The sequence below is a fragment of the Oculina patagonica genome, chromosome 12 (assembly GCF_052425735.1).
Source record: "Oculina patagonica isolate OP01 chromosome 12, crgOcupat, whole genome shotgun sequence".
Classification (NCBI taxonomy): domain Eukaryota; kingdom Metazoa; phylum Cnidaria; class Anthozoa; order Scleractinia; family Oculinidae; genus Oculina; species Oculina patagonica.
The window spans coordinates 25,359,160-25,386,221 of NC_135769.1; the positions used below are offsets into that span (position 1 = coordinate 25,359,160).

The 27,062-nt window shown below is 37.6% G+C and overlaps 2 protein-coding genes and 1 pseudogene across 2 annotated transcripts in view; 1 reads left to right on the forward strand and 2 right to left on the reverse strand.

The window, feature by feature from the left end:
* The window catches only part of LOC144633842 (PRKCA-binding protein-like), a 42,255-nt gene extending 41,565 nt beyond the window's left edge, over positions 1-690 (forward strand). Inside the window, exon 13 of the mRNA XM_078492730.1 lies at positions 525-690. Coding sequence (XP_078348856.1) covers positions 525-670 — 146 coding nt within the window. The 3' untranslated portion in view covers positions 671-690. The remainder of the gene's footprint in view (positions 1-524) is intronic.
* A 3,956-nt stretch (positions 691-4,646) lies between these two features.
* LOC144633514 (E3 ubiquitin-protein ligase TRIM45-like) lies at positions 4,647-7,965 on the reverse strand (annotated as a pseudogene).
* A 10,013-nt stretch (positions 7,966-17,978) lies between these two features.
* LOC144633867 (uncharacterized) lies at positions 17,979-26,302 on the reverse strand. Its single transcript, XM_078492768.1, has 10 exons — positions 26,051-26,302; positions 25,828-25,917; positions 25,288-25,388; positions 24,928-25,017; positions 24,453-24,541; positions 23,163-23,249; positions 22,580-22,612; positions 21,524-21,581; positions 18,191-18,262; positions 17,979-18,095 (listed from the first exon to the last, which is right to left on the reverse strand). Exons 5-9 carry the CDS (start codon positions 24,481-24,483, stop codon positions 18,238-18,240), a joined length of 234 nt encoding a protein of 77 aa, XP_078348894.1. The 5' UTR covers positions 24,484-24,541; positions 24,928-25,017; positions 25,288-25,388; positions 25,828-25,917; positions 26,051-26,302; the 3' UTR covers positions 17,979-18,095; positions 18,191-18,237.
* Between the last annotated feature and the right edge of the window lie 760 nt (positions 26,303-27,062).

Genomic DNA, 27,062 nt, shown 5'->3' on the forward strand with positions numbered 1-27,062 from the left:
AGCGTAACTCCGTTTCTTTTCATCGAAAATTTTACTTTAAGCCCGAAGCTTGCTTTTATGTCATTCAATTCTTCAATTTCACTTTCCAAAAGATCATAAAACTTTTTTTTGTGTTTTTTTGCAAAAATTAAAAGATCTTTGTTGTTTTTTTCGGTTTCGGGTATGTCCATTTTCCATACTCGGAGCCAATCGTTAAAATCGGTGTTGGCCAGTAAAAAAGACAAATTTCTTTGCGGGTTTCTTTGAAATTCACGGAGGTTTTCCTCCATCATAGCTTGCAAAACTTCTGACGAATATCTTGCAGCAGCCATTTGGTGCATATACAAAGTAAAAAATATTTGTTCAATTGAAAAATAATTCTGGCGCGCCTGTTCTTTGGGGCTTCGCCATTCTCGCCCCGAACGCATTTTTTTGGATTTGCGCCAAAACCCTCATATTGCAAGTGTGTAGACTTTGAAGATTTATTGTTACCGCTTCACTGTTCTTTTTTGTGATATTTTCTCTGTAATCTTTTATTTCTACAGTACAAGACATTGTTTTTCAACTCCAGCGGTTTGTTGCAGCTGTGACAGAGTACCACGAGAACTGTTATTCCGTGCTAAAGGACGCCAATGTATTTCCTATTGAGGTCGATTTAACCCGAGGTGCTCTAGGAAACACGTTAAAATAAATTGAATTCTTTAAAATCAAATAATAAGGAAAAAGAGCACAAGCAAGTTGATGTCTAGTGAAATTATCTCTCATCTCTAAAATGACATGCAACTAAAAATTGATTTCAATTATATTGGAAGAAGAATTAATCCAAATTGTTTTAGCGATCACGGTATGTACTATAAGTTTTATTTAGGGACGGACCATTATTTTCTTGGAGGGGGGGGATGAAAAATTTTCCTCTGCAAACTTTTTTTTTTCAGTTTATGCACCTATGCAAACATTTTTTTTGAAATTCTAACTATTTTTTGTTATAAATATCGTGTCTACAAACAATTTATTTTGTCTTTCTAGGCCCTGCAAACAATTTTTTTCAATATTTTTCATCCCCCCCCCCCCCCCTCCAAAAAAATAATGGTCCGAAAGTGAAATTTATTTAGTTGCTGCATTACAGGGGTTAACTCTTTTTACTTTTTATTGAATTACTGTAAGACAGTTATTCCGTTACAAATTGAGTTTGTTGAAAGAACTTGTTTTGGAATCTGCACCTACAATTTCTTTGTTATAAAACGTCTGGACTCAATAATTTAATCCAGTTTTAATGGAGTGTTTTTAAAACCAAGGTCTAAGACGGTGGAAATGATTGGAAATGAAAACAACAAACACCGATAATCGCCATTACAAGAATAGGAAGAAATGATGGTATAGATAGGCTTGGTAGAAAACGAGGAAATTGTTAATATGTCAGTGGTACTGACCGATTAACGTCTTTCTCAACAACAAGAATGTATATGTTCTTTATTTATTACAAGGAAAACTAAGGAATGCAGTTACCTGGAGGAAAAAATGTATAAATAGTAAGGATGTTTATGGTATTTGTTAAACATAATAAAGGTATAGAGCAGTTTTCAATTGAGTGTCGTAAAACCAAAACCAAAGTTATTACTCTGGCCAATCATAAAGGCCACAAACAATCAAATCAAAACTCGAAGCAAATACATGTAGCCGACACGAAACGCGGGAAAACGTGCGCGAGCGAGTCACGATTGGTTTTGGTTTTACTTCCGATTGGCTGAGAAAGTGGTGCGAGATTTTTAAACCAATCACAAAGCGTAGTAATGCAAAACCAATGCAAACGCGAATTACTTTCGACACTCAAGTGAAAACCGCTCTAACAGCTACTCTAAGAATGGTAATGTAGTATAAATTGAAATGGCTGTAAAATGAGAAAAATTACATTTAACAACAACTATGGTAGAGACAACTGCAGTAAATTCTTAAAAGTACAGTAAATTATTATTAAAGCAGTGTATGTATTAATACCATTGTTGTGGAATAAACTTAAAAAAAAAACGCAGATCTTAAAAGCCTTGTTCTTCAGTGTCTTGTTGCGAGAAGTAAACTTGGTAAAAAAAGTATGTTCTAACCCAAGGTTTCTGCGGCCTCTCTACTCCTCCTCTCTACGCCATGTTGAATTGTTTAAGTCCTGTTCCTCTTCAAAGGAGTCTCGTTCTGCGCGAATGTATGAACAATAAGAAAGATAAATGGTAGAAATGCCAGAATATAGCAAATAGTAGAAAAATTTAATAGAAATTAATGAAATGCAAGGATTATTCTCTTTTAAATGAGTAAGGAGTTAGAATCTTAAATCTCTCATCAATTTTATTCCATAATATAGGTCCATTATATTGAATATTGAATTTGCCAGTTTGTTCGAATTTTTGGAACATAAAAAGTTTACCTAGTTGCAAAGGGAGTGTTAACATGTGTTAACTCTCCTATATAGGCACGCTACAATATAACGCAACCCTTGTTGAGACAAAGGGGAATCTAAAAAAAGATAATTATGTATATACAAAAAAATAAAATACAATACTACTGTTGTTCATTTGAGCAAATCTACAAAGAAAATGTATTTGCATTCCAAATTACGTATTTCATCAGAACCTCTCAAACCGCTCGCGAAGCAGCATTGTCCCAAAACAGCAGATGAGCGTGTTACAAAATTTATACCAAATTGTAATGTTGTGTTTCTTTTTTATTCTGTGCTTCAAACGGGAAGTCGTTTTATTGAGGGTCGATAAAGAAACGTGTTATCATTCAAGAGCGGGCGTGACGGTTAGCGGTGACGCATTTTAGCGCGGTTTTGCGGAATTATTTTTATTTTTCCCCCGGGGGGGGGGGGTACTCAAAAAAGTTTTATACGGGGAGGCACCGCCCCAAGTTCTAACCCCTTACCCTTTTATATACCATTTTTGACAGAAATTGCACCCCTTTCGTATACCTTTAACTGAAAAAGGTACCCCTTTCATATACGTAAGAGACATGGCGTGGACTTAAAATAGGACGTTTTCTTGTCAATTGTATATGGTCAGTGGCGTCTAGATAAAGAAGCTAAATATTCAGACAGTATTATTGGTAAATGAAGAAGGGGGATAAAGGTACGCAATAAAGGCACGCAATGCGTGCATAAGGGCCATCTTCCATTGATGTTAAATAATTTTGTTCCTCACATTGCATATAGCAATATTGATATCGACAGAGTACACTATCAATGAGAACAATACAATACAAATAATAAACCTTTATTTTTGTCATAAATTCTTGGGACCAGCTCTGCTTACTTACTTACTGCCTCCTTTAATAACACTCAACCTCTGAAATTTAAACCCAACTAACTTTTGTGTTTTTCACATATATTAGTCCCAAAGGATTTCCGAAAAAATAAAGACTTACTAAGAACTTACTTAGCTCCCTTACTTCAAGTCACTAGTCCAACCCTGCACCCCCCCCCCCCCCCCCCACCACCACCACCAAGATTTCGTACTAATGACATGTAACTTTACACACTGCTGATTTGTTATTGGTGTGCAAAAATTCAAAACAAAGAAATATTCTACCCATCAATCAAAAGACAAGAACAAATAATATAAATTTCTGATGTGTTTTAATATATCTAGCAGTACCCCATTGATAACAGTACACATGTACTGAAGGGTTATCCTGGATATTCACGCAACAACATTTTCGGTTTTGTGGTGAGTTACTTGAATTCCGACCTAAGCGCTGTAAATTTCTTACAAATTGAAGTGAAGTTTTCCAGATACTACTTAATGTCAATGAAACAGGAGAATTTAACCAAAATATTTAACTTTATTCAACCAAGCTTGTTCAAGGATTAAGCCAATCGAGCCCAAGCTAGCGCGCGCTGTGAATTTAATTTAAATATTGCAATTTTGATAGATTAATTTTCTCTCTTGATTTTCCAAATATGGTTCTTAATGGCAGCAAATGTGCAAACGCTTTGTTTAATTTGAATCATAGGAAGTTACATGTTTCAACCCTTACGGGTTTCTACTTGTAAATCATAAAAACAGAAAGGAGAATCAACATGGCAATCTAAATTAAATTTATGGAGTATTTGTTCTCCTTATTCCACAAAAGAATATATTTTAATATATTTAAAAATGTCATTGCAAACAAAACAAAAGGTGGATGTTCACAGCCAGATTAAGTCACCTACAACCACCTGAGCTAATCTATTAGTTTCCAATATACAGCATTAACTCATTGACACCTGGGGATTTTTGAAAAATATTATATTTTTGGTCACTGATGGGGTATGCTTCACTTTATAAGACAAACAATAAAGTTTTACCTTCAATTACTTTAACTCTCAATTTAATGGTTAAACCAATTCAAAGCCACCCACAAAAAATTTGCGAGCATTCTGAGCAGAAGCCTTATTTTGCAAGCACTGCAAAATTTTGAGGAACCATTCATGACCCCTACCCTTACCCCATACCAAAAAAAACTGAAAATTTGAAATGGAATACATATACCTAAAATAAGTACTACAAATGATTCTCGACTCCTAAAAGATAAAAAATGAGCATCCTTATCATTCAGCACTATACACAAATACCTCCCAGGGTAACTTCTCCCAACTTGCACTATGTAACTATGTAATTTGTATGGAGATGCATCAGGAGAATTTCAAAGTTGATGTCAGGTCTTTTGAAAAAATTAAGATTTATAACTCCGCTTAAAGTAGTAAAGGAATCTGATCTCCATCAGTGGTCATGTGAAACACTGGACAAACATCTCCCTCCACACCATGCCAGATATCTGACTCTTTAATGCGTTGATTGTACATCTTAAGGGTGCCAGCATCACGGTCAAGGTACATTTCAATGATGTCGTTACTTGCGCAGTGGTTAATAGTGCTCTCTTGGGCGTCGATATTTGACAAAGACAACAAATGCTTCATTCGTGTTGAATTCCACAGCCACCAGTTTCCTAGATTGGCCAGCGTACCATGCGATCCCCTACTGGAGGTAACAACTCCAAAGCTAAATCCCTCCTGGACTTTGCCTATTAGTTTTGCTTTGCATGAATGTTTGCCAGTGCTGAAACAAACAGAACTCACAACATAGGGCCAGCTGTTTGCACCAAATGGCCGAACAGTACTACGGTAACCATGACTGTGTGAACGTTCAAACTGAAAACCTTGGGAAACGCCACCAAAACACCGAGCTGGAGGCACATGTACTTACAGAATTACCAGATGATGAAAAAGAGAATCCAGTTTTACAATTAGCGATTCCGTTTCCACGAGTAAAACCTGATGCCCCCTGCTTTAACCATGCTGTCAAATTTTCTTCAGTTAGCTGTATCTGTCCTTCACTGTTACCGGAAATACACAAAAGACGCCACCTCTCAGCAAACCAAGAGAAAGGGCCATCCCCCACATCACCTCCCATCAGCTTTACAACCAGTTTAAGCTGGCCTTCATGTGTTGGAGTGTACGAAAAGTGTAGGAACCATCTCCACAGTCTTTCACAACTAAATTTTTAAATTCGGTACCATCAATACAACATGCCGTAAAAGGATCCCCTCCTTCCGTTCATTTTTGTCCATTCCGCTCCTTAGCAATGATGGTGAATTCAATTGGCTGGCCACACAGCGTGTTGTACATAATATGCCCTCTGATCCATGTCCCATGGTTATCATCGATGCACCAGCATGCGTCACGACATTTGTAATTAGACCAAAAGTTGCAACTTCTTGTTTCAATTGGTCGTCAGCTTCAAACTTCACAGCATCATCAGCGCAAGGTTCTAGTTGCCATTTAGTTGCATTCAACTCTTGTAATCTACTGGACATTTGCTTGCGCATGTTCAAAATCTCAACTTCACTGCCGTGTTTATAGGCTTTCTCTGTGAATCCGACACTGTTTTCTACAATTTCTACAGCTGCTTCTAATTCCTCTAGCTGGATCTCCAGAGACTTCAGTTTAGCTTTTTTGAGCTCTTCAACTTCATCCATCAACTCATCCTGGCGAGTATTAAGGCTAGCTGTCAAGTCATGAAAACAGTTTGTGACATTTTGCGCAGTCTGTTCTGCGTGAGATTGCACGCTTCTCTTCATCTCTAACACACTTCGCAGAGCATCCTGAAGTGTGGTCAATTTCGTTTTTGTTTCTGACAGAATTTTCGTGACAAATTAATGTCTTTTTCCTTTCCAAAGGTATCCTTGATGAAAGTACACTTGTGATCACGATGCTTGATGATTGTGCAATCCCGGCAAACAGCTTCATCGCATGTCTCACAAAATAGCTTCGGCATCTCTCCTTCATGCTCTTTACAAAAGGATGGGTGAACGACAGCTATGGGTCCCTCTTCTCTGGCTTCTTCAAGAGACATCACTCGATGAGTTTTTGTGCCACGCCCTCGTTTATGCGCAGCAGTGCAAATATCACAAAGGAACTGCCGACAGGTGGCACATCTGTTGATAGCGGCATCAACATTGTCACAGCTATCGCACCCAAAATTACTTCTTTCTAGTTCTAAGTGAAGGGCAACCATGGATGACAAATTGTTGAGAAAGAAATTGGCAGGCAGTAAACTTACAATAAAAAGTGAAAAATAAAACATGTTACCCTACTATAGATAGTATCAGTGGTGGACCTGGGGAAGGTTTTCTTGGGGGGAGGGTACCTACTTCTCGAAAAAATATAAGGCCATGAGGAGTGGAGGGGGACAGGGGGGGCGGGAAGCGGGAGAAGGGAGGGTGGGGGTGAAGCAGGATTCCTAAGGTGGCGGGAACCGGGAGATAATAAGGAAAATTTTGTAATGTTTCGTTATATTTCGCAATAGATACAGGACAACAGGCACGGCGGAGCCGCGCGGCTGGGGGGGGGGGCATTAGCCCCCCCAGAATTTCCGAAAAATAAAGATTTACTTAGAGAAAATTCTTTTAAGCACCCCCCCCCCCCCCCGCACTACAAGTCACTCGTCAGATCTAGCCGCCCCACTTGGAAAATTGCTCTGCCGTCCCTGGGACAAAGAGGAGAGAACCACTATAGAAAGGGGCGGGAAGCGGAGTAAAAGGTACGAGAAGTGGGAGTAAGAGGTACGAGAGGCGGGAGGTTCAGACCCCCTGTCCCCACCCACTGAGGAATGAAAACTTTCTGCCTTTCCCAATTCCCTTCCCTCTTATGGGAGTATGAAAAAGGGCCAGCAACCCCACCCTCTCTCTCTCCAACCACCACTACTGCCTCAAAGCACTAGTCACCATTTTAAATTAAACCTCAAAACGGAAAAAAAAAAAACACAAAAAGGGCTTAATACACACATATTAAACGCAAGTTTACTGCTAGTGCCTAAATGAACCGCTTATTGTCAGATGGATGCAAAGCCATCATACAGGAAATTGGTCGATAGTGGGCTTCCCAAAAATTTATATACTTGGCGAAAGCAGCCAAGCTCTGTACATTTTGTTGGTCGAACATGTCCAGAGGACTGTATTTGAAACAAATCAAGTAGATTATATGATAAGAAACTAAACCGGGAACTACCCCGGAAATATTAAAGGCACTATACAGACTGACTATACTGTACTAAAGTTACCCCAAACGTAAACTGAAACGCAAATCGGAACGGAAAACCTATCCTGAAATTTATCATGGATGATCGAAAAAACAAAACAAAGATCACAAATTCGCGCGGTTCACTTCCTCTGAAACTTACACCATTTAGCTAGGGCAGAAACCGGTGCAGAAGGATTAACCAAGAGAAATTGATCACAAATTCAGCGAAGAGCTTCGCCAAACTCACCTCTACACTGCTCATGCACGATGGACAATCTACTCTCCACGCCAGTCCTTCTTTGGGTAGCAGTCCCACGAGACATGTTTTGCAGAAGGAGTGAAGACATGGGAGCACTTTTAATAGGCTCCTTGTACTGCACCAAACAAATCGCGCATTCCAACTCTTTCATAAACGTCTCCGCTGAAGATGAAGTTTTCGCCATGCATCGTTTAAATGTTCGTTTCTGGACAGAAATGGAATTTATCTGTACAAGCTGAAGAAGAATTCCCCCTCCTTTAGCCTCTTGAATCTCTCTCTGTCCTCCAAAAGACTCCAAAACCGCAACAAGCCAACAACTCCGAATTTCCTCGTCACGTGACAGATCGCGTCTTCGCGCGCTTCCGAAGGACAAAGTCATCCCCAGGGCCCACGCTCCTTTCGACGAGATTCCAAGCTCAAAAAAGATATTTTCCAAATCCAAGTCTAAATAGTCCAAATTTCTTTTAACACATTTAGGTACGTTAAAAAAATTCCCTTAAAAGTGGTATATAACCATGATTCTATGTCCATAAGTTTCACTCAAACTGGAGCAAGAAGAGTGACAAGAAGAGTACACCCCTCTAGGGCTTTCCACAAGTTGCTCGAGATTTCCCAAAAAGTTGCTCGTAATTTACCAAAACGTTGCTCAAAAGTTGCTCCAAAAATCCAAAAAAGTTGCTTCTGATAATAAAAGTTGCTCGAAAGTTGCTCCTAAAAATCTAAAACGCTGCTTTTAATTAAGAGAATTTCTCTAAATATATGCTAAGTTCCCTTTGAGGGTAAGATTTCTAAGCAGGGTTATGCATTTTTACAGTAAAAAGTATCTAAATAACATATTCAGGGGAAAGTTTGTTAGATAACAAGGATTTCTTTAACTGAGAAAAATCGTGAAGATATCAATGACGTCATGTTTGCTGACGAGTTTTGTAAGAATGAGCCGATAGTTGTAACGTCTTCAGATGTTCCTCGAAAATCTTCGGTACACTTCGTAAATCTTCGGAAACGTTCGTATTGCCTTTGAACAACACTCGGTTGATCTTCGTTGATCTTCGGTCTGGAAATTGCTCAAAATCCAACAAGTTGCTCGTGAGGAAAAAAGTTGCTCGAAGGGGAAAAAGTTGCTCGAAATATGAAAAGTTGCCGAGCAACTTGTGGAAAGCCTTACACCCCTCTCCAAATAAACGAAAATTTGTGGGGGTGGACTCAGTACAGTCCCCATGGTTTCATGTGTGGTTTGGTGCTGAAAATATCGCAAACACGGCGTAAAATTGGTTTGTCAAGATATTCCGTCTCTCATGCGTGAAAAAACATCTTTGAAACCTCCTTGGAAAAGTTTGAAAAATGTTTGGAAGCGTTCGTATGGTCTTCGAACAACAATCGGAGAATCTTCCGTCTTGAAACTGCTCAGAAAACAAAAAAGTTGCTGGAATAAAAAAAAATGCTCCAAATATGGGAAAATTTGGATTTCAAGTTTACTTAAATACCGGAAAATGCATTTGGAATTTAAACGCTCAGCGCTTAAAAGGTTTTGGTATAAAAAGTATTGCTTGACATGAGAAAAAAAAAAATTACGTTGGGATAAAAAGACGGTTGCTCCACAAAACCCCTTCAAAACTAACTACAAAAAATTAATAACAACAAATTCAAATAACAAAAAAAGAAAAGTCTGCTTTTCATGGAGGCCGTGTCTAAAATGTACTTAAAACTTAGATATTACTTTAAACATACATATATACCATAGGGTATGGTTTTTGAGGTTCTCAGTCCTTAAATTATAGGGTATCATTTTTGCTCCTTTTGGCAATGTGGTCCCAGTGTGATCCTTAGATATGGTACGGTAATATGGTAATAAACGCCCAGCTAAACGTAAAAAGGCATCCGTTCAAGTGTTAGTAAAGCGATTTTGATTTTATAAAGATTTGTGTTTTGCCGTGCGCGGTTAGCCGTTATTTACGTCGTCACAGAGCGCTTCTCCTCCCCTTGAATATGGTGTCATTTTTCAGTTTTGGGCCTTAAAAAGGGTATCAATTTTCGCTTTCTTTATCCCTAAATAGGGTCAGGGTTTAAGAACCTTCGCGGCACACCCCTATCCGAAAATTTTGGGAGTACCACTCAGGGCACAAAACGTTCGATAAAACTACTCACCGACCATGACTACTCATGAACCTTTCTCACTATGTTTCCGGGTATGTTGAAGTACCGGCAAATGAAATGTTACCAGAAGGAATGAAAACAAAACAGGCAATCTCACTTTATGTTACAAAATCAATTACCTTTAGAATGGGCTTGAAAACAAACCGTATCGTCTTATAAACTTAACCCATTTGATGGGATCGAAACTGACCAACGATGAAACAGGCCTTTTTCATGAGAAGTCCACATTAAAACCAAGTTGCTGTTACTTTCGTCCTTTACAAACTAAATCAATAACATGGCTTCTAGAAACGAAATATTCTCAGTAATTTTTCGTTTGTTTTTTCATTCAGTATATTTTTTCCTCGTTACTGTAAAAAGGTTGGGAGGGGGTGTACAAAAGTGGGGGGGGGGGGGCTAAAGCCCCTCCCTCTGAGCGGTCCCTGTTTTTAAAAGCGCGTAGAAGCCTATGCGAAGGCGAGAGCAGTCGTACTATTAGATGAGATTTTTTTCCTACCCTACGCATACCTTATTTCAAACTGGACCCAATAACCTGACCTTACTCAGGAACTTCTTGAAAAACGTTTTACTCTCTGAAAAGGACTTTAAGTTATCAATATAAAAACCTTCTTGTTACCGTATTTATTCGATTAAGCGCCCTGGGCGCTTATTAAATTTTTGGAACTTGAGGGTGGGCGCTTATTCGAGGTGGGCGCTTATTCGAAACTGGGCGCTTAATATTAATTTTTCACCAGTTTTAGCATGTAGTACGTTTATTTTGCAAGAAAACAATGTATAATAACTAAACGTGAAGGTGCACGAAAGCTGAATTTTAAATGTTCATTGAAAGTTTCAGTAGAAAAACTAAAAAAAAAAGAACTCGGTCTTCGGGATAGTCTCTTAGTAGCACTTAGTCAATTTCAATCTCACCTTGAACGATAATCAAAATTCCTCTTGTGCCCTCATTTTAATTTTAGGCGGGTGGGGTGGGCGCTTATTCGCAGCTGGGCGCTTATTAACTTTTCCTATATACAGGGTGGGCGCTTATTCGAGGTGGGCGCTTATTCGAGGTTGGGCGCTTAATCGAATAAATACGGTATATATGGCAGATGAATGAATAGAATGATAATGACAGGGGCGGATCCAGGGGGGGTGGATTGGGTGGCTAGCCACCCCCCTTGATCCACAAGAAAAAAGAAAATGAACACAAAAGGGTAAGGCGAAAAAAAGTGTTAACCTTTTTAGCCAGCTTTCTTACTGTTTTCTTTGCATGAATTAAAATCGAACAAAGCGATTTCACAAGCAAAGCATTGACTCGCCAAGTCGTCTCCAGGAAACTTTGCCAGGGCTAAAAATTTCCACGCTCGTAAGTAAACAAAACGACGCATATCTGGTCTTTCGTGACAGTTCGTAAGTTCAACTTCAAATTTCAATCACTGTTCTTAAGAACTAGAGTTTCTGTCCCAAATATAATTCAATGTTAAACAAGGTAAGTTGAGGAAAGGATAGTTTTGTCAAATTATCAAGAAAAAACAGCGGTTTAATAGCTTAATTGAAAGATGTTTAAAGCTGCTCAGAAATCACGGAAATCACGTCTAAGAGGCTTCAACTTTTCAAAATTTTCTGGGGGAGCATACCCCCCGACCCCCTAGGGGCATGGAGTTTGCGGCCCATAATAATTTGGCACAAAATAATTTGGACTCCCACTTTAAAAATCTTGCCCTAAAGCCTGATAACCCCCCCCCCTCTCCATAAAAAGGGGCTTAAACAAGATAGTAAACAAAAAAAATTGTCAGCAGCCACCCCCCTTTGAAAAATCCTGGATCCGTCCCTGAATGATTCATGTATTTATTCATTCATTCTTTCAAAATGGCTAAAACCCTATCCCCTTTGGCACCTATTCTTCATGCACTACTTAGTCATAAACAGACCCCAGGGGAGGGGGGATACTCAGAAAAGTTTCATACAGGGAGGCTTCACCCGTGGTCTAACCCCTTACCCTTTTGTCCCATTTTCACAGAAACGGTACCCCTTGTAATTTTTATGTAGCCAGCCACAAAGTGCATTTCAAAATATTTTTAATAAAAGCACTTCAAATGACAGATTTCCCACCCCAGGGGCGGATCCAGGGGGGTGGATTGGGTGGCTAGCCACCCCCCTTGATCCACCAGAAAAATGAAAATAAACACATTAAAATAGAAAATATGGACAATGACACTTGGTAAGGTGAAAAAGTGTTAATATTTTTAGCTAAAGTAAATTTGACGTATTTGTTAACATCCACCTTCCTTAGCCAGGCGGCCGTTAAAGTTAAGGACGGCCACTTTTCCGAAATAGGAGATTTTCGACAGCCTGTTTTACGAACTTCTGTGATTAATGTAACAAAACATGTCTGTATAATTTTAAAAAATTACATTCCTTTAAGCTTTTAAGAGTTGTTTTAGCCTTGCATGATTTTCTTAGATAGATAGATAGATACTTTATTAACGTGAAATAATCTTAGCTTTACGGCTAGTTTACAGTTATTTCACGAAATTAAAAACTAAAATCTAAATTAATTAAAATATATGCAATATAAAAATGCTAGCTACTATAGATAATATAATTAACATGATTAAAAATATAAAAAATTAAAACACCCTTGATTGATTAATATCGCTATAAAAAGTCCTAAAAAAAAAATAAAAACTTACAATTTAAAACGTTAAATTTCGAATGTTGCGTATAAAATCTTTGGTGCCAGCTAGGCAGCGTATGTTCTCGGGAAGTCCGTTCCATTGCTTAGCGGCGTAATAACTGAAACGTTTGAGTCCGTATTTGGTACTATTTGCCTTCTCCATATTAGTCTTTTTAGTGGGTTTTCTTACCGTTTTCTTCACATATTCGAAGCGATTTCTCAAGCAAAGCCGCTGTTCTAAGAACATTGACTTACCAAAATGTCCTCAGACCACTTTGCCACGAGCTAATAATTTCCACGCACGTGGGTGAGCAAAACAACGCATATCTGTTCTTTCGTGTAAGTTCGTGGTTTGTCAACTTAAAATTTCAATCATTGTTCATGAGAACTAGAGTTTCTGTCTCAAATGTAATAGAATAGTTTTGCCAAATTAAATTATTAAGGAAAAACAGCGGTTTTATAACTTAATTGAAAGATGTTTAAAGCTACTCAGAATCGCGGAAATCATGTCTAAAAGGCTTCAACTTTTCAAAATTTTCTGAGGGGGCATGCTCCCAGACCCCCCTAGGGGGAAGGAGCCTACGGCCACATGAAATATGGGTCTCAGGCCCGAAATAATTTGGACTCTCACTTTCAAAATCCTGTCTAAAAGCCTGACACCCCGTCCCCCACCCCCATAAAAACCTTGGGGCTTAAATAAGATAGTAAACAAAAATATTGGTAAACAGCCACCCCCCTTTGAAAAATCCTGGATCCGCCCCTGCACCCTTCCATATAGCTAAACTTGTAAAATCCCTGTCCTTTTATATACCATAAGCCTGAAAAAGGTAACCCCTTTCCGGCAGAGCCTCCCTGTATAGGCCATTATAGGGAGTATCCCCCAGGTAACAAACAGCCACCATGAAATTAGAAATGCAATGCCTCGAATGGAATATGTCAAAATCTCTCAGGAATTCTAAACCACAGGCGCTCACAGGGAACACACAGCCTCCGTTCAGAAATGGTGGACTATGTTTTGAGGCTGTCGTTTTGGTATAAAACATTGGAAATTACTTAAAATACAATTCAGACAGTTAAAGGTACAACTTGAACTTTATTTCCATTGGAATCAACAACAACACCAACACCAAAAATAATTAACTTTATTTCACTCAATAATTTTTACAACATTGTCCATCTTCTGCAAGTAGCGTAGCTATTCGAGGTGAGGTGAAATAATAGAGAATAAAAAAAAATTACATGAATATAACATTAAATAAAAAAATGAAAAAAAAAAAATGACCTCTCCATGGAGGGTAGCAAAGAGTTTATGTGTATGTGACACATGAAAAAGGCAAAAACTAGACTGGGATGCATGAAAAGAGGGCACAAATTTTACTGTGATGTGTGAAAATAGAAAAGATACGCGAATCATGAACTCTCCTGTTTCTTGAGTACAGGTGACACAAGAATTTAGTTAACATTTGTGCATAAAACAAGATAACAATGCCCCTTTGCTACCCTCTCCATGCTATTTCATCTGTTACAATTTCTGAGTTTTCTGAATAAAGTATCCTACAATTTATTGGCTATGTAAATATCCTAGTAAGAATTTAATTTATAAGTACCCCAATCAGGAATGACCATACTGACATTTAATTTCAACACACATTCACATGCAATACGCAACTACAAAGCTAGTTTTGCCTGTGACCTCTTCAGTTGGTTGCCATGTAAGAGTTGAATCTGGGATGACTTCACTTAACCACACATGAAAAATGTACCTAGATATCAAGTTCCAAACTGTTTTATTTATTTTTAATTCTAATTTTATTTTGAAATTATTTTATAGTTAATTAAGTTATTATTTCTAACAACTAAAAGATTTTTAATAAATAAAATACAGTAAGATTAAGACGAGCAATTGTACTACATAAGGTTTTGATGAACAGTTAACCCTGTACATTTAAATTTGTAAAATTTTCAAATGTAAATGTGTATGGCTTGCTGTCATCGAAACATAATGTAATTTTGTTGCTCATCTTTCTCTTAAAGTATTTATTAATATTATTTTTTGTATTATAGTTATCAATGTTTCTATTGGTTATTTTTTAACATAGTTTTGGTTGTTTGGAAGCTGGTAACAAGGCTTACATTTCATGCACAGTTACATGAAGTCATCCCAAATTCAAATCTGTTATGGCAACCAACTGAAGAGGTCATAGGCGAAACTGGTTTCGAAGTCACATACATCACGTAAATGTGTATTGAAAGTAAATGCATTGAGATCTTTCAAAATTGAGATGCTGTTAAGTTATGCTTTCTTTTTACATCAATTCTCTTTACTAATTCCTATATACTTCTATTAATGTTCATTATGAGAATTTGGTCGTTTATCAAGACAGTATCCTCCAGTTTATGATTGTCTTTGTTCTCAACACTTGACTGATGGACAATGGATTAACAATGCGAGGAGAAACCAGTTGTTGATCACTTGATCTTCTAAGTAGAGACAGGAATCTTGGTTGAACTGCAGACATAGCACATTCAACTGACTACATGCATGTTCTTTCAGTCATTGATCTTTACTGCTTTGTCTTCAATGTGTAACAGTTGGATCTTAAAGAGCCTGCAAAGAAAGACGCAAAGAATAACTAAGATTTGCAAGCAAAAGATATTTGCTAGATGAACGTTCACTGTGTAAATCAACTGACTTACAGACATGTGCAACTTCTTGAATGGGGTTACTGGAAAAAACACTAACTGAGAACAAAAGCTGGCCACCTTTCCTGTTTATGAACAAGTATACAAACAATAGTTCTCCAAAACTTTGATCCAGGCAAATTCCTTGGAATTTAAGCAGCAAACCTCATTAGAAATGTTGTCAATTTTTGCTAGACTTATACTTTCAATCCAAACTTTTGGCTTATCAACAGTTTTGGACTGGCCATCACAATGAGCTTTCAAGCTGAATTATGATCATTTTCTTCCAAGGATGGAAGTTCATATGAAGGACTCAATGGTAATTTAATGCTCTTGCTTGTGCGTAGAAAGGTTCCTTTCTTGAAATGGTCATCTTTATATTTCACTCAATTTTTGTGACACATGCATTTTCTTTAACAACAAAAGCATACAGATTGTAATACCTACCATTTTTCTTAGGTCCTCTATCTTCACACCACAGCATCAACTCTGCTATTTAGCAAGAAACCCATTGACGCAACAGCAAGTCATTTAATCGTTGTCTGTGTATACTGGAACCCAACTAAGAAAAAAAAAAGTTAAATAATCAGTAAAAATGTAGCATTAGCTGGCTGGCTTCTCCTTGAAAACAATTCCCATAAATTTAAAAGTACCACAGACTTAAATAATTACCATTTTTCTTAGGTCACAGCAAGTCATTTGATCCTTGTGTGGTAAAAACTGGAACCCAACTAAGGAAAAAAATGTAGCATTAGTCAAGAATATGCAAACCCTGCCAATATAGCAAGCTCCGCTAAATTATATCAACATATTCATACCACTTGTAATAAATTGCAAAGTCAAAAACATCCAAAGGTAATTACTGGTACTAACTTTACTATAATTTTATTTTCTTGACTCACCCAGAAGAACATTGTTGTTTCACTCCACAGCCATCTTTCATGGAATACTTCAGACCCATGTACATCAACGTCAAGTATTCCAACCTGGAAGATCAAAGAAAACACAATGAAGACTGACTATTTAATATTAAATGGATCCAGGGTTGTCAAAATGATTTGAAGTAGCAGGAGATATTTTGATAGTAGACGACACCGGGGGAGGCCCCCCTTCATGCCGGAGGTCTGGGACCAGACAGGCCCCCAGCGAGGTGCAGGGACAGCGCCCCTGTTGGGGGTCCAGGACGCAAAGCCCTCAGGAGCAAAATGGATTTGAGGTTTTTACACTAGTTACATGTAGGTGAAATTGCCTCTCCTCAAAGCAATTCTATTAATTTTAAGTCCCACTTTCTCCAATATCATGCTCAGAACTGACCTACTGGCATTCGGAGTAGCTGGCGCGGTATTCAGAATAGCCGGTGAAATGCGCCGGTGCTGGTTTATTTGCCCGGGAAATACACTGTTTTGCTGTAACATTGGGTAGATTAACCATTTATGGATGTTCCGCCGTGTTGTTTACTGTAATGCTCAGCGCATTCTTGAAGACACAATTATGTGCAGGGTATATGTGCAGAAAAATGTTCTTTTGGCTTTTAAGCATAATATATACAGTCATGTACTTTATAACAAGCACTTATCAGGCGATAGACTCCCGTAGATCATCACAGGGCCAAAACTACAGGAAGGATACCCTCAGATGTGACCAAATGTTTTGATCAGATCATACATCATGTGATCTCTTCCCAGCTACTCCAATACTGTAAAACATTCTGATAACCAACCCCCAGGTTCTTCTCCTTGAAAACAAGTCCCATGAATTTAAAAGTAGCACAGATGTGAATTAATACCATTTTTCTTAGGTCATCTATCTTTCACACCACAGCATCATCTCAGCTATTTAGCAAGGAACCCACGACAGCAAGTCATTTGATCCTTGTATGTGTAGACTGGAACCCAACTAAGGAAAAAAAAATAAACGATTTTAGTTTACTTTCTTGACTATCCTGGATAACCAATCAAACATAACAAAATCCTCAAATGCCCGCAAGAATGTTTCCTGCCTATGCTGTCTCTAAGGCAGAAACTATAATTTTATTTTATTATGACTCACCCGGTAAAGCTCTGCTGTGATATGTCTTGTCTTTACCCTCCAAGTTCATCATTCTTGGAATACTTGGCCCACCTAAGTCAACATAGTATCCTAACCTGGAAGATCAAAGAAAACACAAAGCAGATTAACCATTTATAGCACATCCAAGTTGTTTTGCTGCTGACATGTTCTTCAAGACACTTAACCTTAATTTTACAACTTTTACTTAAAGCAAGTAGCCCTATTTTCACGTTGCTTCAAAGGACATGTTTTGGGGCTTTTGAGGAGGGGGGGATCGATGTATACATGTACTTTTTAACAAAAAAAAAAGAAGTTGGGGAAGGGCAGACACGCTGCAAGACTTCCCTAGATCCCTTGATCCAACATGAGTCCAAAGACTATGTCATGCAAACTTCGTACAAAGTAACACAGGCCTTTAGTCTTTAGGCAAAGGGCCAGACCACAGCAAGGTGTACTGCCTTCAAAACCGCAAATTGCTGGGTACGTTTCCTCCAGCCAGATTCCCGAAGAGAAAACTTAGATTGTGTTAAAAAAAAACTAGCACGAAAGGATGACTAATTTAACCTGGGGTAAATGTTCAAGAAAAGCGGGTTTAACAGTTAACAAACTGTTCAAGTACATGTTCAAAAAGCATGAACTCACCGTACGCCGATCTCCTGCCGATCTGCCATCTTGAATATGAAAGTAAAACTGCTGGTCATGTACCATTTGTACTGTCGTCTCAAGAGACTCATCTCCGGTCCCAGGCCCTCCTCTTCTTTTGAGGTTGCAAGCTGTGAACGCAGACAAAATCACAAATTTTAACTTTACTGACCTTTACTGGGCATTCATAATCCAACGAAGCCCTTTGTAGCCATATAAAGCATACCTTACACATATATATCCAGAAATAGCGCAACAGGTGGATTTTGAAAGTCATCCAAGTGATCCATTCAAAAACCTGAAAAAAGAATGAGAACAAAATGCAAACTGATCCGCACAGCAAGGAGAAGAGACCGATCTCTAGTTCAGTAAGATCATTCTGTCTTATAAATATATAAATTTATATATTTATAAGCTATATAAATGTTAATTATTATTATTATTATCTCTTCACCTTACTGTGATCAACAGCTTTCAACAAATAATAAAGGAACTGGGGGATGACCATAAGGTCGGGATGTGAAATTTTCAATATTTTGTCAGGCTCGGCCTGCCTTCTTCAGGGATGAACCAGTCTAGTTCATTCCCTGAAGAAGTCACAGCATAGCCTGAAAAAAGTCTGTGCACAGACGCCCCATCCCCTCGAAAAATTCCGCCGTTTTTCAGCTTAGTAACTCTTTCTTAATGGAGGAGTGAATAGATTCGCGGTTCGACAGATTGAAAATTTTTTGCGATACATTGAGCGGATTCGTAGTCTCCTTTGCATCGGTTATTTGCGATGTCAACCCAAATAACGAAGGAAACTAGCGGATTTGCGGATAAGCTGAGAATTTTGGTCTGGATTCCGGACTCTCTATGCCAAGTTCTATGGAAGCTCTGATTTAAATAGTAACAAAGTTCGCCGGATCACTTTGGTCGGTCTTCGCCGGTATCCCGGGTCGGTATGTTGGCGAAATAGTCGCAAAAAAATAACATAAACTATACCACACAAAGATTTCAAATAATGCAAATTTGGATTTGAAAGAAATAGTCCGGATTTACGGATTTGGCTAAAAAAGAAAAAATAGCACGGATCGGCGAGTTTGTGTACCCCTTTACACCCACCTCCCTAACTGATACAGGATGAAAAAAAATTCTTTGTGTACTGTGGTTTTGCCATTATCAAAGTTTTGCCTAAAGAATAGGTCCGCAGTGAAAACAGCTAGGTGTGCGCTTATAAATACATATGAGCCCAAAATTCGGACTTGCGAAAATTGTCGAAAATATCCGAGGCTTCGAGAAGTTGAAATGACGATTTCTGAAAGTTGTCGAAGCACGACCGGAATATATCCTGATGATTCACGAATTCGTAGCCGCGTTGCAGACGAAAAAACCCTGGGGTTTAGTTCGTCTGCAACGCAGGCTATGACTTCGTGGCGTAGTGCGCAAATCGGGTTTACTAGCCAGCTTTTTAATTTGTGAGAGCTAATAAGTGAAAATTTTGTTTTCAGAGTACGGAATTCCAAAGATGTTTCTATCGGTAAGCGATGTACAGACGATGACGAAGATGTCCGAAGCTTTCCGAATTCAGAGTACCAGAAATGCCGAAGATGTTTTCGAAGTTTTTCGAATATATTCTGAGACGTTTGGTATAGGATGTACGGACGCTGCCGAAGATGTTCGAAGTTTTTCGAATTCAGAGTACCGGAAATGTCGAAGATGTTTCCGAAGTTTTTCGAATATATTCTGAGACATTTAATATACGATGTACGCGAGCGCTGCCGAAGATGTTCGAAGTTTTTCGAATTCAGATTACTTAGAATTCCGAAGATGTTTCCGAAGTTTTTCGAATAAATTCTGAGACGTTCGGTATAGGATGTACGAGCGCTGCCGAAGATGTTCGAAGTTTTTCGAATTCAGAGTACCGGAAATGCCGAAGATGTTTCCGAAGATTTTCGAATATATTTTGAGACGTTTGGTATACGATGTACGAGCGCTGCCGAAGATGTCCGAAGTTTTTCGAATTCAGAATACCGGAAATGCCGAAGATGTTTCCGAAGTTTTTCGAATAAATTCTGAGACGTTCGGTATAGGATGTACGAGCGCTGCCGAAGGTGTCCGAAGCTTTTCGAATTCAGATTACCGGGAATTCCGAAGCTGTTTACGAAGTTTTCGAATATGTTTTAAGATGTTCGGTATACGATGTACGAGCGCTACCGAAGATGTCCGAAGCTTTCCGAAGATTGCTTTGGATAGACCACTATTAAAAGCGGATAAATGTGTGGCTAGTCCCACAATGCGTCTGGACTCGGTTTGGAGGAATCGATCATTATTATCTATAATTTTTCTCGCAATTAATCGAATAAACAAACATGCTGTTCGGTTTAGGAGCCAATAGTTTGGATTTGTGAGACAAACGTTGGAAAGTTGGCTTGTGCAAGTGTGATAGACGTTTTAAATCAGCAATTGTGCAAATTTAAGACTATGTGAACGATTTCTTCAGATAAGTAAGATTATTTATCAGAGCCAAGTGAGCCAAGCCGAAATGGACCGTATCCTGGAAAGTAAAAATCCTATTTATCTACCCAAATTAGACCAAATAAAATGTAATATTTGTACACCATGACTTTCTTCCTTTGCAACGTCACGGTGGTTTATTTAGTTATTGGTGAATCCATGGCAAACAGAACAACAACAGCGGCAGCAAACTATCTAGTGAATAACAATACAACAATAAAACTGAAAAAAACGAAATTATAAGATAAAGGATATATACCAGCTTCCTGTACCATATCTAAAAAAGATCTAAAAAGAAAAACAAGAAAAGAAACAAAGAAGAAAACAAAAAGAAAGAAGAAAGCAAAAGCAACAACAACAGCGGCAGCAAACTCTTTAATGAATAACAATACAACAATAAAACTATAAAAACGAAATTATGAAATAAAGGATACCAGGTTCCTGAACCAAATCTGAAAAAAGAAAAACAAGAAAACAAACAAAGAAGAAAACAAAAGCATGTTCGAGGACGCAGTTTTGATACCGAATTACAATAACTACTGATTTAGAAGGCGAGAATCATAACCATACATGATGCATGACTTTAATACAGAGTCTTACATGAAAATTATTAATACGCTAGTTACATAGCTATACATTGTAATAAATAGCCCTACATAAGCTTACAGAGTGATACATGACCTTACAGAGTTTACATGAGCATTATTACATAGCCTTACATTGTCATAAATAGCCCTACATAACCTTACAGAGTAATACATGACCATACATAGACCTACAGGGATACATGAATTTGTTTAGTGATACATGAACTTACATAGTCTTACATGAACATTATTAATACGCTAGTTGCATAGCCATACATTGTCATAAATAGCCCTACATAACCTTACAGAGTGATACATGACCTTACCATAATACATACGGCGATACAGTTTTCCTAACTATATGTATATTTCTACATGGTCTTAATTACATAGCTATACTTACAAAACCTTACAGAGTGATGCATGACCATTATTTAGATACAGTTCTAGGTTTTAATTTAACCCTCATACTTTACCATAAATAACAGTCTGGCGGACAGCTACGGTCTTCCTTGTGTCTAATGTGATTTAAAACTAACAAGTTAGTAGATTTAACAATTATTCCACAACACACGTTGGATATGAGATGGCCGGCTATAATCATCTCATATCCAACAAGTGCGAGTGGAATAATTGTTTTATTAAACCATAGTTACTTATGAATAAAACAATCAAACCCATTGTGGCTTTTTATCTCATATGGTAGAGCAGTGGGTTAGAATCCCACATCAGCCACTATTTGATGTTTTCCAGTGGTCAGGATCCACAGTGTAATTTAGTTTAGAATTATCCTCAGGCACATCAATGAGTGAATCAACTGGGAATCACTCACTCGCTGTTCCCATCATGGCTCTGTAGCTCAGATGGTAGAGCAGTGAACCTGTAACCCGAATGTTGTGGTTTTGAATCCCACCTAAGCCCCTATTTTGCTTTATTCGTAAGAATTTCTATTGAATCTTAGTTAAGAATAATCCTTAGGCACATAAATGAGTGAATCAACTGGGATTCACTCATGCGCTGTTCCCATCATGGCTCAGAAGCTCAGATGGTAGAGCAGTGGACCTGTAACCCGAAGGTTGTGGGTTTGAATCCCACCTGTTCCTTAACACTAGGAAGTACAACCCGCTCTCGTAAACCCTAGATCATTTTTTTTAAATATATATTTGGTTGCAGAAAATGTAATCCCCGCTTGAATACAGGCAGTCCTCTGGGGGTTAGAGCCGGTCGAATCCTGCGGGAAGTACTACCTGCTGGTAGGAGACCCACCCTACTCAACATTCAGAACTCATGGGCAGTCCTGATTTGACTCGTATGGTACTCGTGATACCTACGAGCAATCTATGAAAAATAGGTTAACCAATGGGTACCAGACAGATACATAATACCGAGTCCGTGCCGACTGTACCGTTCCTCGGGAGCGATGCAAGTAGACAAGCACCAAGTGGAACGCGCAAAACCCTCCACCCAGCTTGGGATTACGAAAAAAAAAATGTCGGGAATGATCTAGGAGTTTACGGGAAACGAGTTGTTACCTGAGTAGCAGAAAATACATCCAGTATCCCGACCTGGAAGAACAAAGAAAACGCAATTAGCATTGAAGAGTGCGACTATCAGATTTTAAGACTTGTATAAAGACATACCTTTTTAACAAATTTTACAATTAGACTTTTGGTTAGTCAGTTAATTAGTAAATTATATAGTTTAGCTAGTCAGTTAGTTAGTGACTCAGTTAAATAGTTAAGTTAATCAGTTAATGAGTTAGTTTTCATTTAAAGGTTTTAATGATTCTTAGTTATATTTTCATCTTTACAGCTTAGCTATTTTATTTGTTAGTAATTTTTTATCACTGATGTAAATTTTTCAAGTTATGTAAAGTTTATTTTTTAATAACATTCTACCAGAGCCAGGAATGGCGCCATATAAATCCATTATTATATTATTATTATTATTATTATTATTATTATTATTATTATTATTATTTATCAATGGATCCATTTTTTTGCTGTAATAACATATTTTTAAGGACACGTAACGTCAATTTACAACTTTTACTGAAAGCAAATCCATGGCTATTTGGTGATTATATGAAAGAAGAGTTCTAAACCATTAATTCACCTCTATAAGGTGGGCGTTTTCCACAGATTTCCCTTCCTGTCTTATCTGTGACCACGCTTGAACTTGGTGACTGTATCCAAAAACCTTCTGAAAAAAAAAATAAAAAAATGTCTATTGTCCACCAAAAATTGCTGGCTACCAATAAGGAATGGTGCAGGAAAGACTCGATTTTTGAAAATGCCACGCCACTTGCACTGAAGTTAAGAAAAACGGCATTTAAATTAGTGAATCGCAAATGAAAACGATCTTAAAGGGACTATGTCACGGGGATTTCTCCGATTTTTTGGTCTAAATTGTTCTGAAATTAGTGCTAGGCAACTTAACCCTAAATAAACATTATCTTCTTTGAACATCTAAAGGAATATATAACCTTAATTTGTGGAAAGAAATCAAGCTGCAGCTATGAATATCGATATTTTGAAGACACACGTGTTCCCAATTAGAAGTGGAGCGTTTCCCCTCGGCTAAGGCTCTTTTTTTTTAATAGACACGTTAATTAATTTTTGATTGATTGATTAATCGTTTGGTTGATTGTTTGATTGATTGATCGATTGATTGTTTGATTGATTGATTGATTGTTTGATTGATTGATTGATTGATTGTTTGATTGATTGATTGATTGTTTGATTGATTGATTGATTGTTTGATTGATTGATTGTTTGATTGATTGTTTGTTTGATTGATTGTTTGATTGTTTGATTGTTTGATTGATTGATTGTTTGATTGATTGTTTGATTGATTGTTTGATTAATTGAGTGAGTGAGTGAGTGAGTGAGTGAGTGATTGATTGATTGATTGATTGATTGATTGATTGATTGATTGATTGATATATGTCTTGTCGTCACTTGTCACAATTATTCTTCCATAATCAGTAGAATACTATTTATTAATACAAGGCAAAGTGCTCGAAACTCATCTATGTTCCAGGATACGTAAAGTAATAGTCGTCCATCAAATTAAAGGTTTGATTTTTCGAATATCAATTACATCATTGCCGTTTGAGTACTAGTATTGATCTCTAACTGAATAGATTGGGTTTTTGCTGCCCCTTTGTATTACTGAGTGAAACTGAATTATCTAGCTAAATTTGTACTTTTTACTTTTTAGAGTTTCTACTTTTTACTAGTTTCTTAGTTTGTATTCATTCATTACTGTAAAGTTTTTTAGCTCTACTGAGTTATTGTTTAGACACGTAAAAATGTTTAGAAATAGCCCTGTTTTAAAGTCTCAAAATAAAATTTAATCCATTTGGTGATTATATGAGAGAAGAGTTCTAAACCATTGATTTACCTCCATATAAAGGCGGGCATTTCCCATTCATTTCCTTTCCTGTCTTATCTGTAGCCACGCTTGAACTTGGTGACTGTATCCAAAGACTTCTGAAAAAAATAAAAAATATATCTATTGTCCACCAAAAATGGCTAGTTACCAATAAGGAATGGTGCAGTTCAGTAGCTGAAATGCTGACGATTCTGAGAACCACGGGAGTAAATGACGCCCTAAAAGTAGAAAGAGCAGATTTTTTCTTGCGCTTAGAATTCTACCAAGAGAACATTTTGAAATACAATTGACTATAAAAATGAGCGAAATACTAGAAAGATAACGGTTGCAGTTTCGAGTTTAAATACAAATGAAGGTGGCAGAGTATTTCGTGGTCATTAGCGTTCAAAGTGTCAGAAAAAATCCTATTTTGAAGTCCCAAATCAAATATAATCTATTTTGTGAATATATAAGACAAGAGTTCTAAATTCAGCTCTTAAGTTACCTCCATAAGGCGGCAATTCAGTTTTTCATTGCCTTTCATGTCTTGTCTGTGGCCACATACTTAAACTTGGTGACTGTATCCAAAGATCTTCTGGAAAAAAAAAGAAATGTATGTCGTCCTTCGAAGTTTTTTGGCTACCACTTAATTATGAATAGAGCAGTTCAGTAGCCGAAATGCTGACGGTGATTCTGTAAACTACACGAGTAAATGACGCCTTGGCCTAAAAAGATAGAAAGAGCGCCGGGTTTTCGCTGGCGCTTTGAATTACTTCTAGAGCCCTAGTTTACCGAGTTTTTTTTAGACACGTAAAAATTTTCAGAAGTAGTCTTGTTCTATAGTCTCAAATAATATTTAAGTTACCTCTATAAGGCGGCTTTCAGTTTTTCATTGCCTTTCTTGTCTTGTCCTTGGCCGCATACTTGAACTCTGTGGCTGTATCCAAAGAGTCTCTAAAAGATCTTCTAGAAAAATAAGAGAAATGTATATTATACACCAAAGTTTGACGAATACCACTTAGGGATGCTGCAGTTCAGTATCGATTCAGTAGCTGAAATGCTGACGATTCTGAGAACCACACAAGTAAATGACGCCCTAAAGGGTAGAAAGATCGGGGTTTTGCTTGTGCTTAGAAATCTCAGTAATAAGGGGACATTTTGAAATACAATTGACTATGAAACTGAGCGAAATTAAACTGCGACGTTTCGAAGTCATCTTGAATTCATTAACAAGTAGAAAGATAACGGTTGTAGTTTCGAGTTTAAATACAAAGGAAGTTGAGAGAGTATTTCGCGGTCATTAGCGTTCAGTGTCAATAAAAATCCTATTTAAAGTCTCAAATAAAATATAATAATCTAACTGGTCAGTATATAAGACAAGAGTTTTAAATTTAGCTCAATTTACCTCTGTAAGGCGGGCATTCAGTTTTTCGTTGCCTTTCCTGTCTAGTCTGTGGCCACATACTTGAACTTGGTGACTGTATCCAAAGATCTTCTGAAAAAAAAAAAAAGAAATGTATGTTATCCTTCAACGTTTGTCGGCCTCCAGGAACAGTGCAGTTCAGAAGCTGAAATGCTGACGGTTGATCACATGTGCAAATTACGCCGTTAAAGAAACGTTCTCTTACCTGCCAAGCAAAGTTTCAGTTTCATGGTAAAGTGAACAACTTTTAAGAAGCTTGTTCAGTTCCTGAAAGCGGAGCTCTTGCTCAATGTCAGCAAAACTCGCTGTATCCTTTAAAAGCGGATACGTTTACCTGAAGTTGACGGAAGATCGGTAAACGTAACGCGAAACAGTTCTAACTTCGTCCAAAAGTTTCAGTTGAAGCGAACTAAAAGTCGGTTGCGAAATTTGAAATCGCAAGTGGGCTAGGTGCGCATGGATGAATAATAATTACAATCAAACGTGAAAATATTTCACGTGCAGCAAAGCATAATAATACATTATTGCAAAATGTCCACATTGGCGCATATTTTGATTTTTTTTTTATTTACATAAAAGGTAAAGTGTTATGTCAGGTACGCAACACGGAGTGAATATTTTCAATTCCCTGGCATTGGCTTCTACATGTACTCGTAAAAGGTAAAAGGCGTAGCCATGTTTCGTCTTTCTATTGTCTCGAATTGTCTCTCACTGCAATAAGAATGCAGAGGCATGCATAAATGAAGCTAGTTTCGCCATTTTTTTTCCTCTGAGGGTGTAAACTTGTGGGGAATACAGTCTTTTTTTTTATAAAAATCAATTGGCCAATATTTTTTAATGAAAACTTAGCATAAATAAAGCTTTTCTCGTGGCACCTAAAATCCAAAGACTTATTTTTTTAATGAAAACATAATTTTGAAAAACTGTAAACTGTAAAAAAGGGAAAGAAAAGAAATTAAAGAATAAGACCCTCGAATAAATGATATTCCCGTTGATATCTTTCTCATAAAATAGTTTTTATTTATCAGATTAAGTAAAAAAATAAATAAATATGACTTAGTTAACAGTACGAGTCATTCAAGTTTTATAGTATCAGCAGTACGTATAAAATTGTCCATGCGCGCGCGAAGAAAATAACCTCTCCCGTGGCAGGTCTGGTAGGAAAAACTGTACTGTAGTAGGCCTTTCTCGATTATGCTAGCATTTTTTTCGGCATT

What these genes read in the sequence shown, in the direction of transcription:
- LOC144633867 (XM_078492768.1), bottom strand. Translation starts at nt 24,483, where the DNA reads ATGAATGGGAAATGCCCGCCTTTATATGGAG. An exon ending in AAAACGCCCACCTTATAGAG is followed by an intron (nt 22,613 to 23,162) that starts GTGAATTAATGG and finishes TTGTTCTTCCAG; the next exon opens with GTCGGGATACTGGATGTATT. An exon ending in ATGTATTTTCTGCTACTCAG is followed by an intron (nt 21,582 to 22,579) that starts GTAACAACTCGT and finishes CTAACTTGTTAG; the next exon opens with TTTTAAATCACATTAGACAC.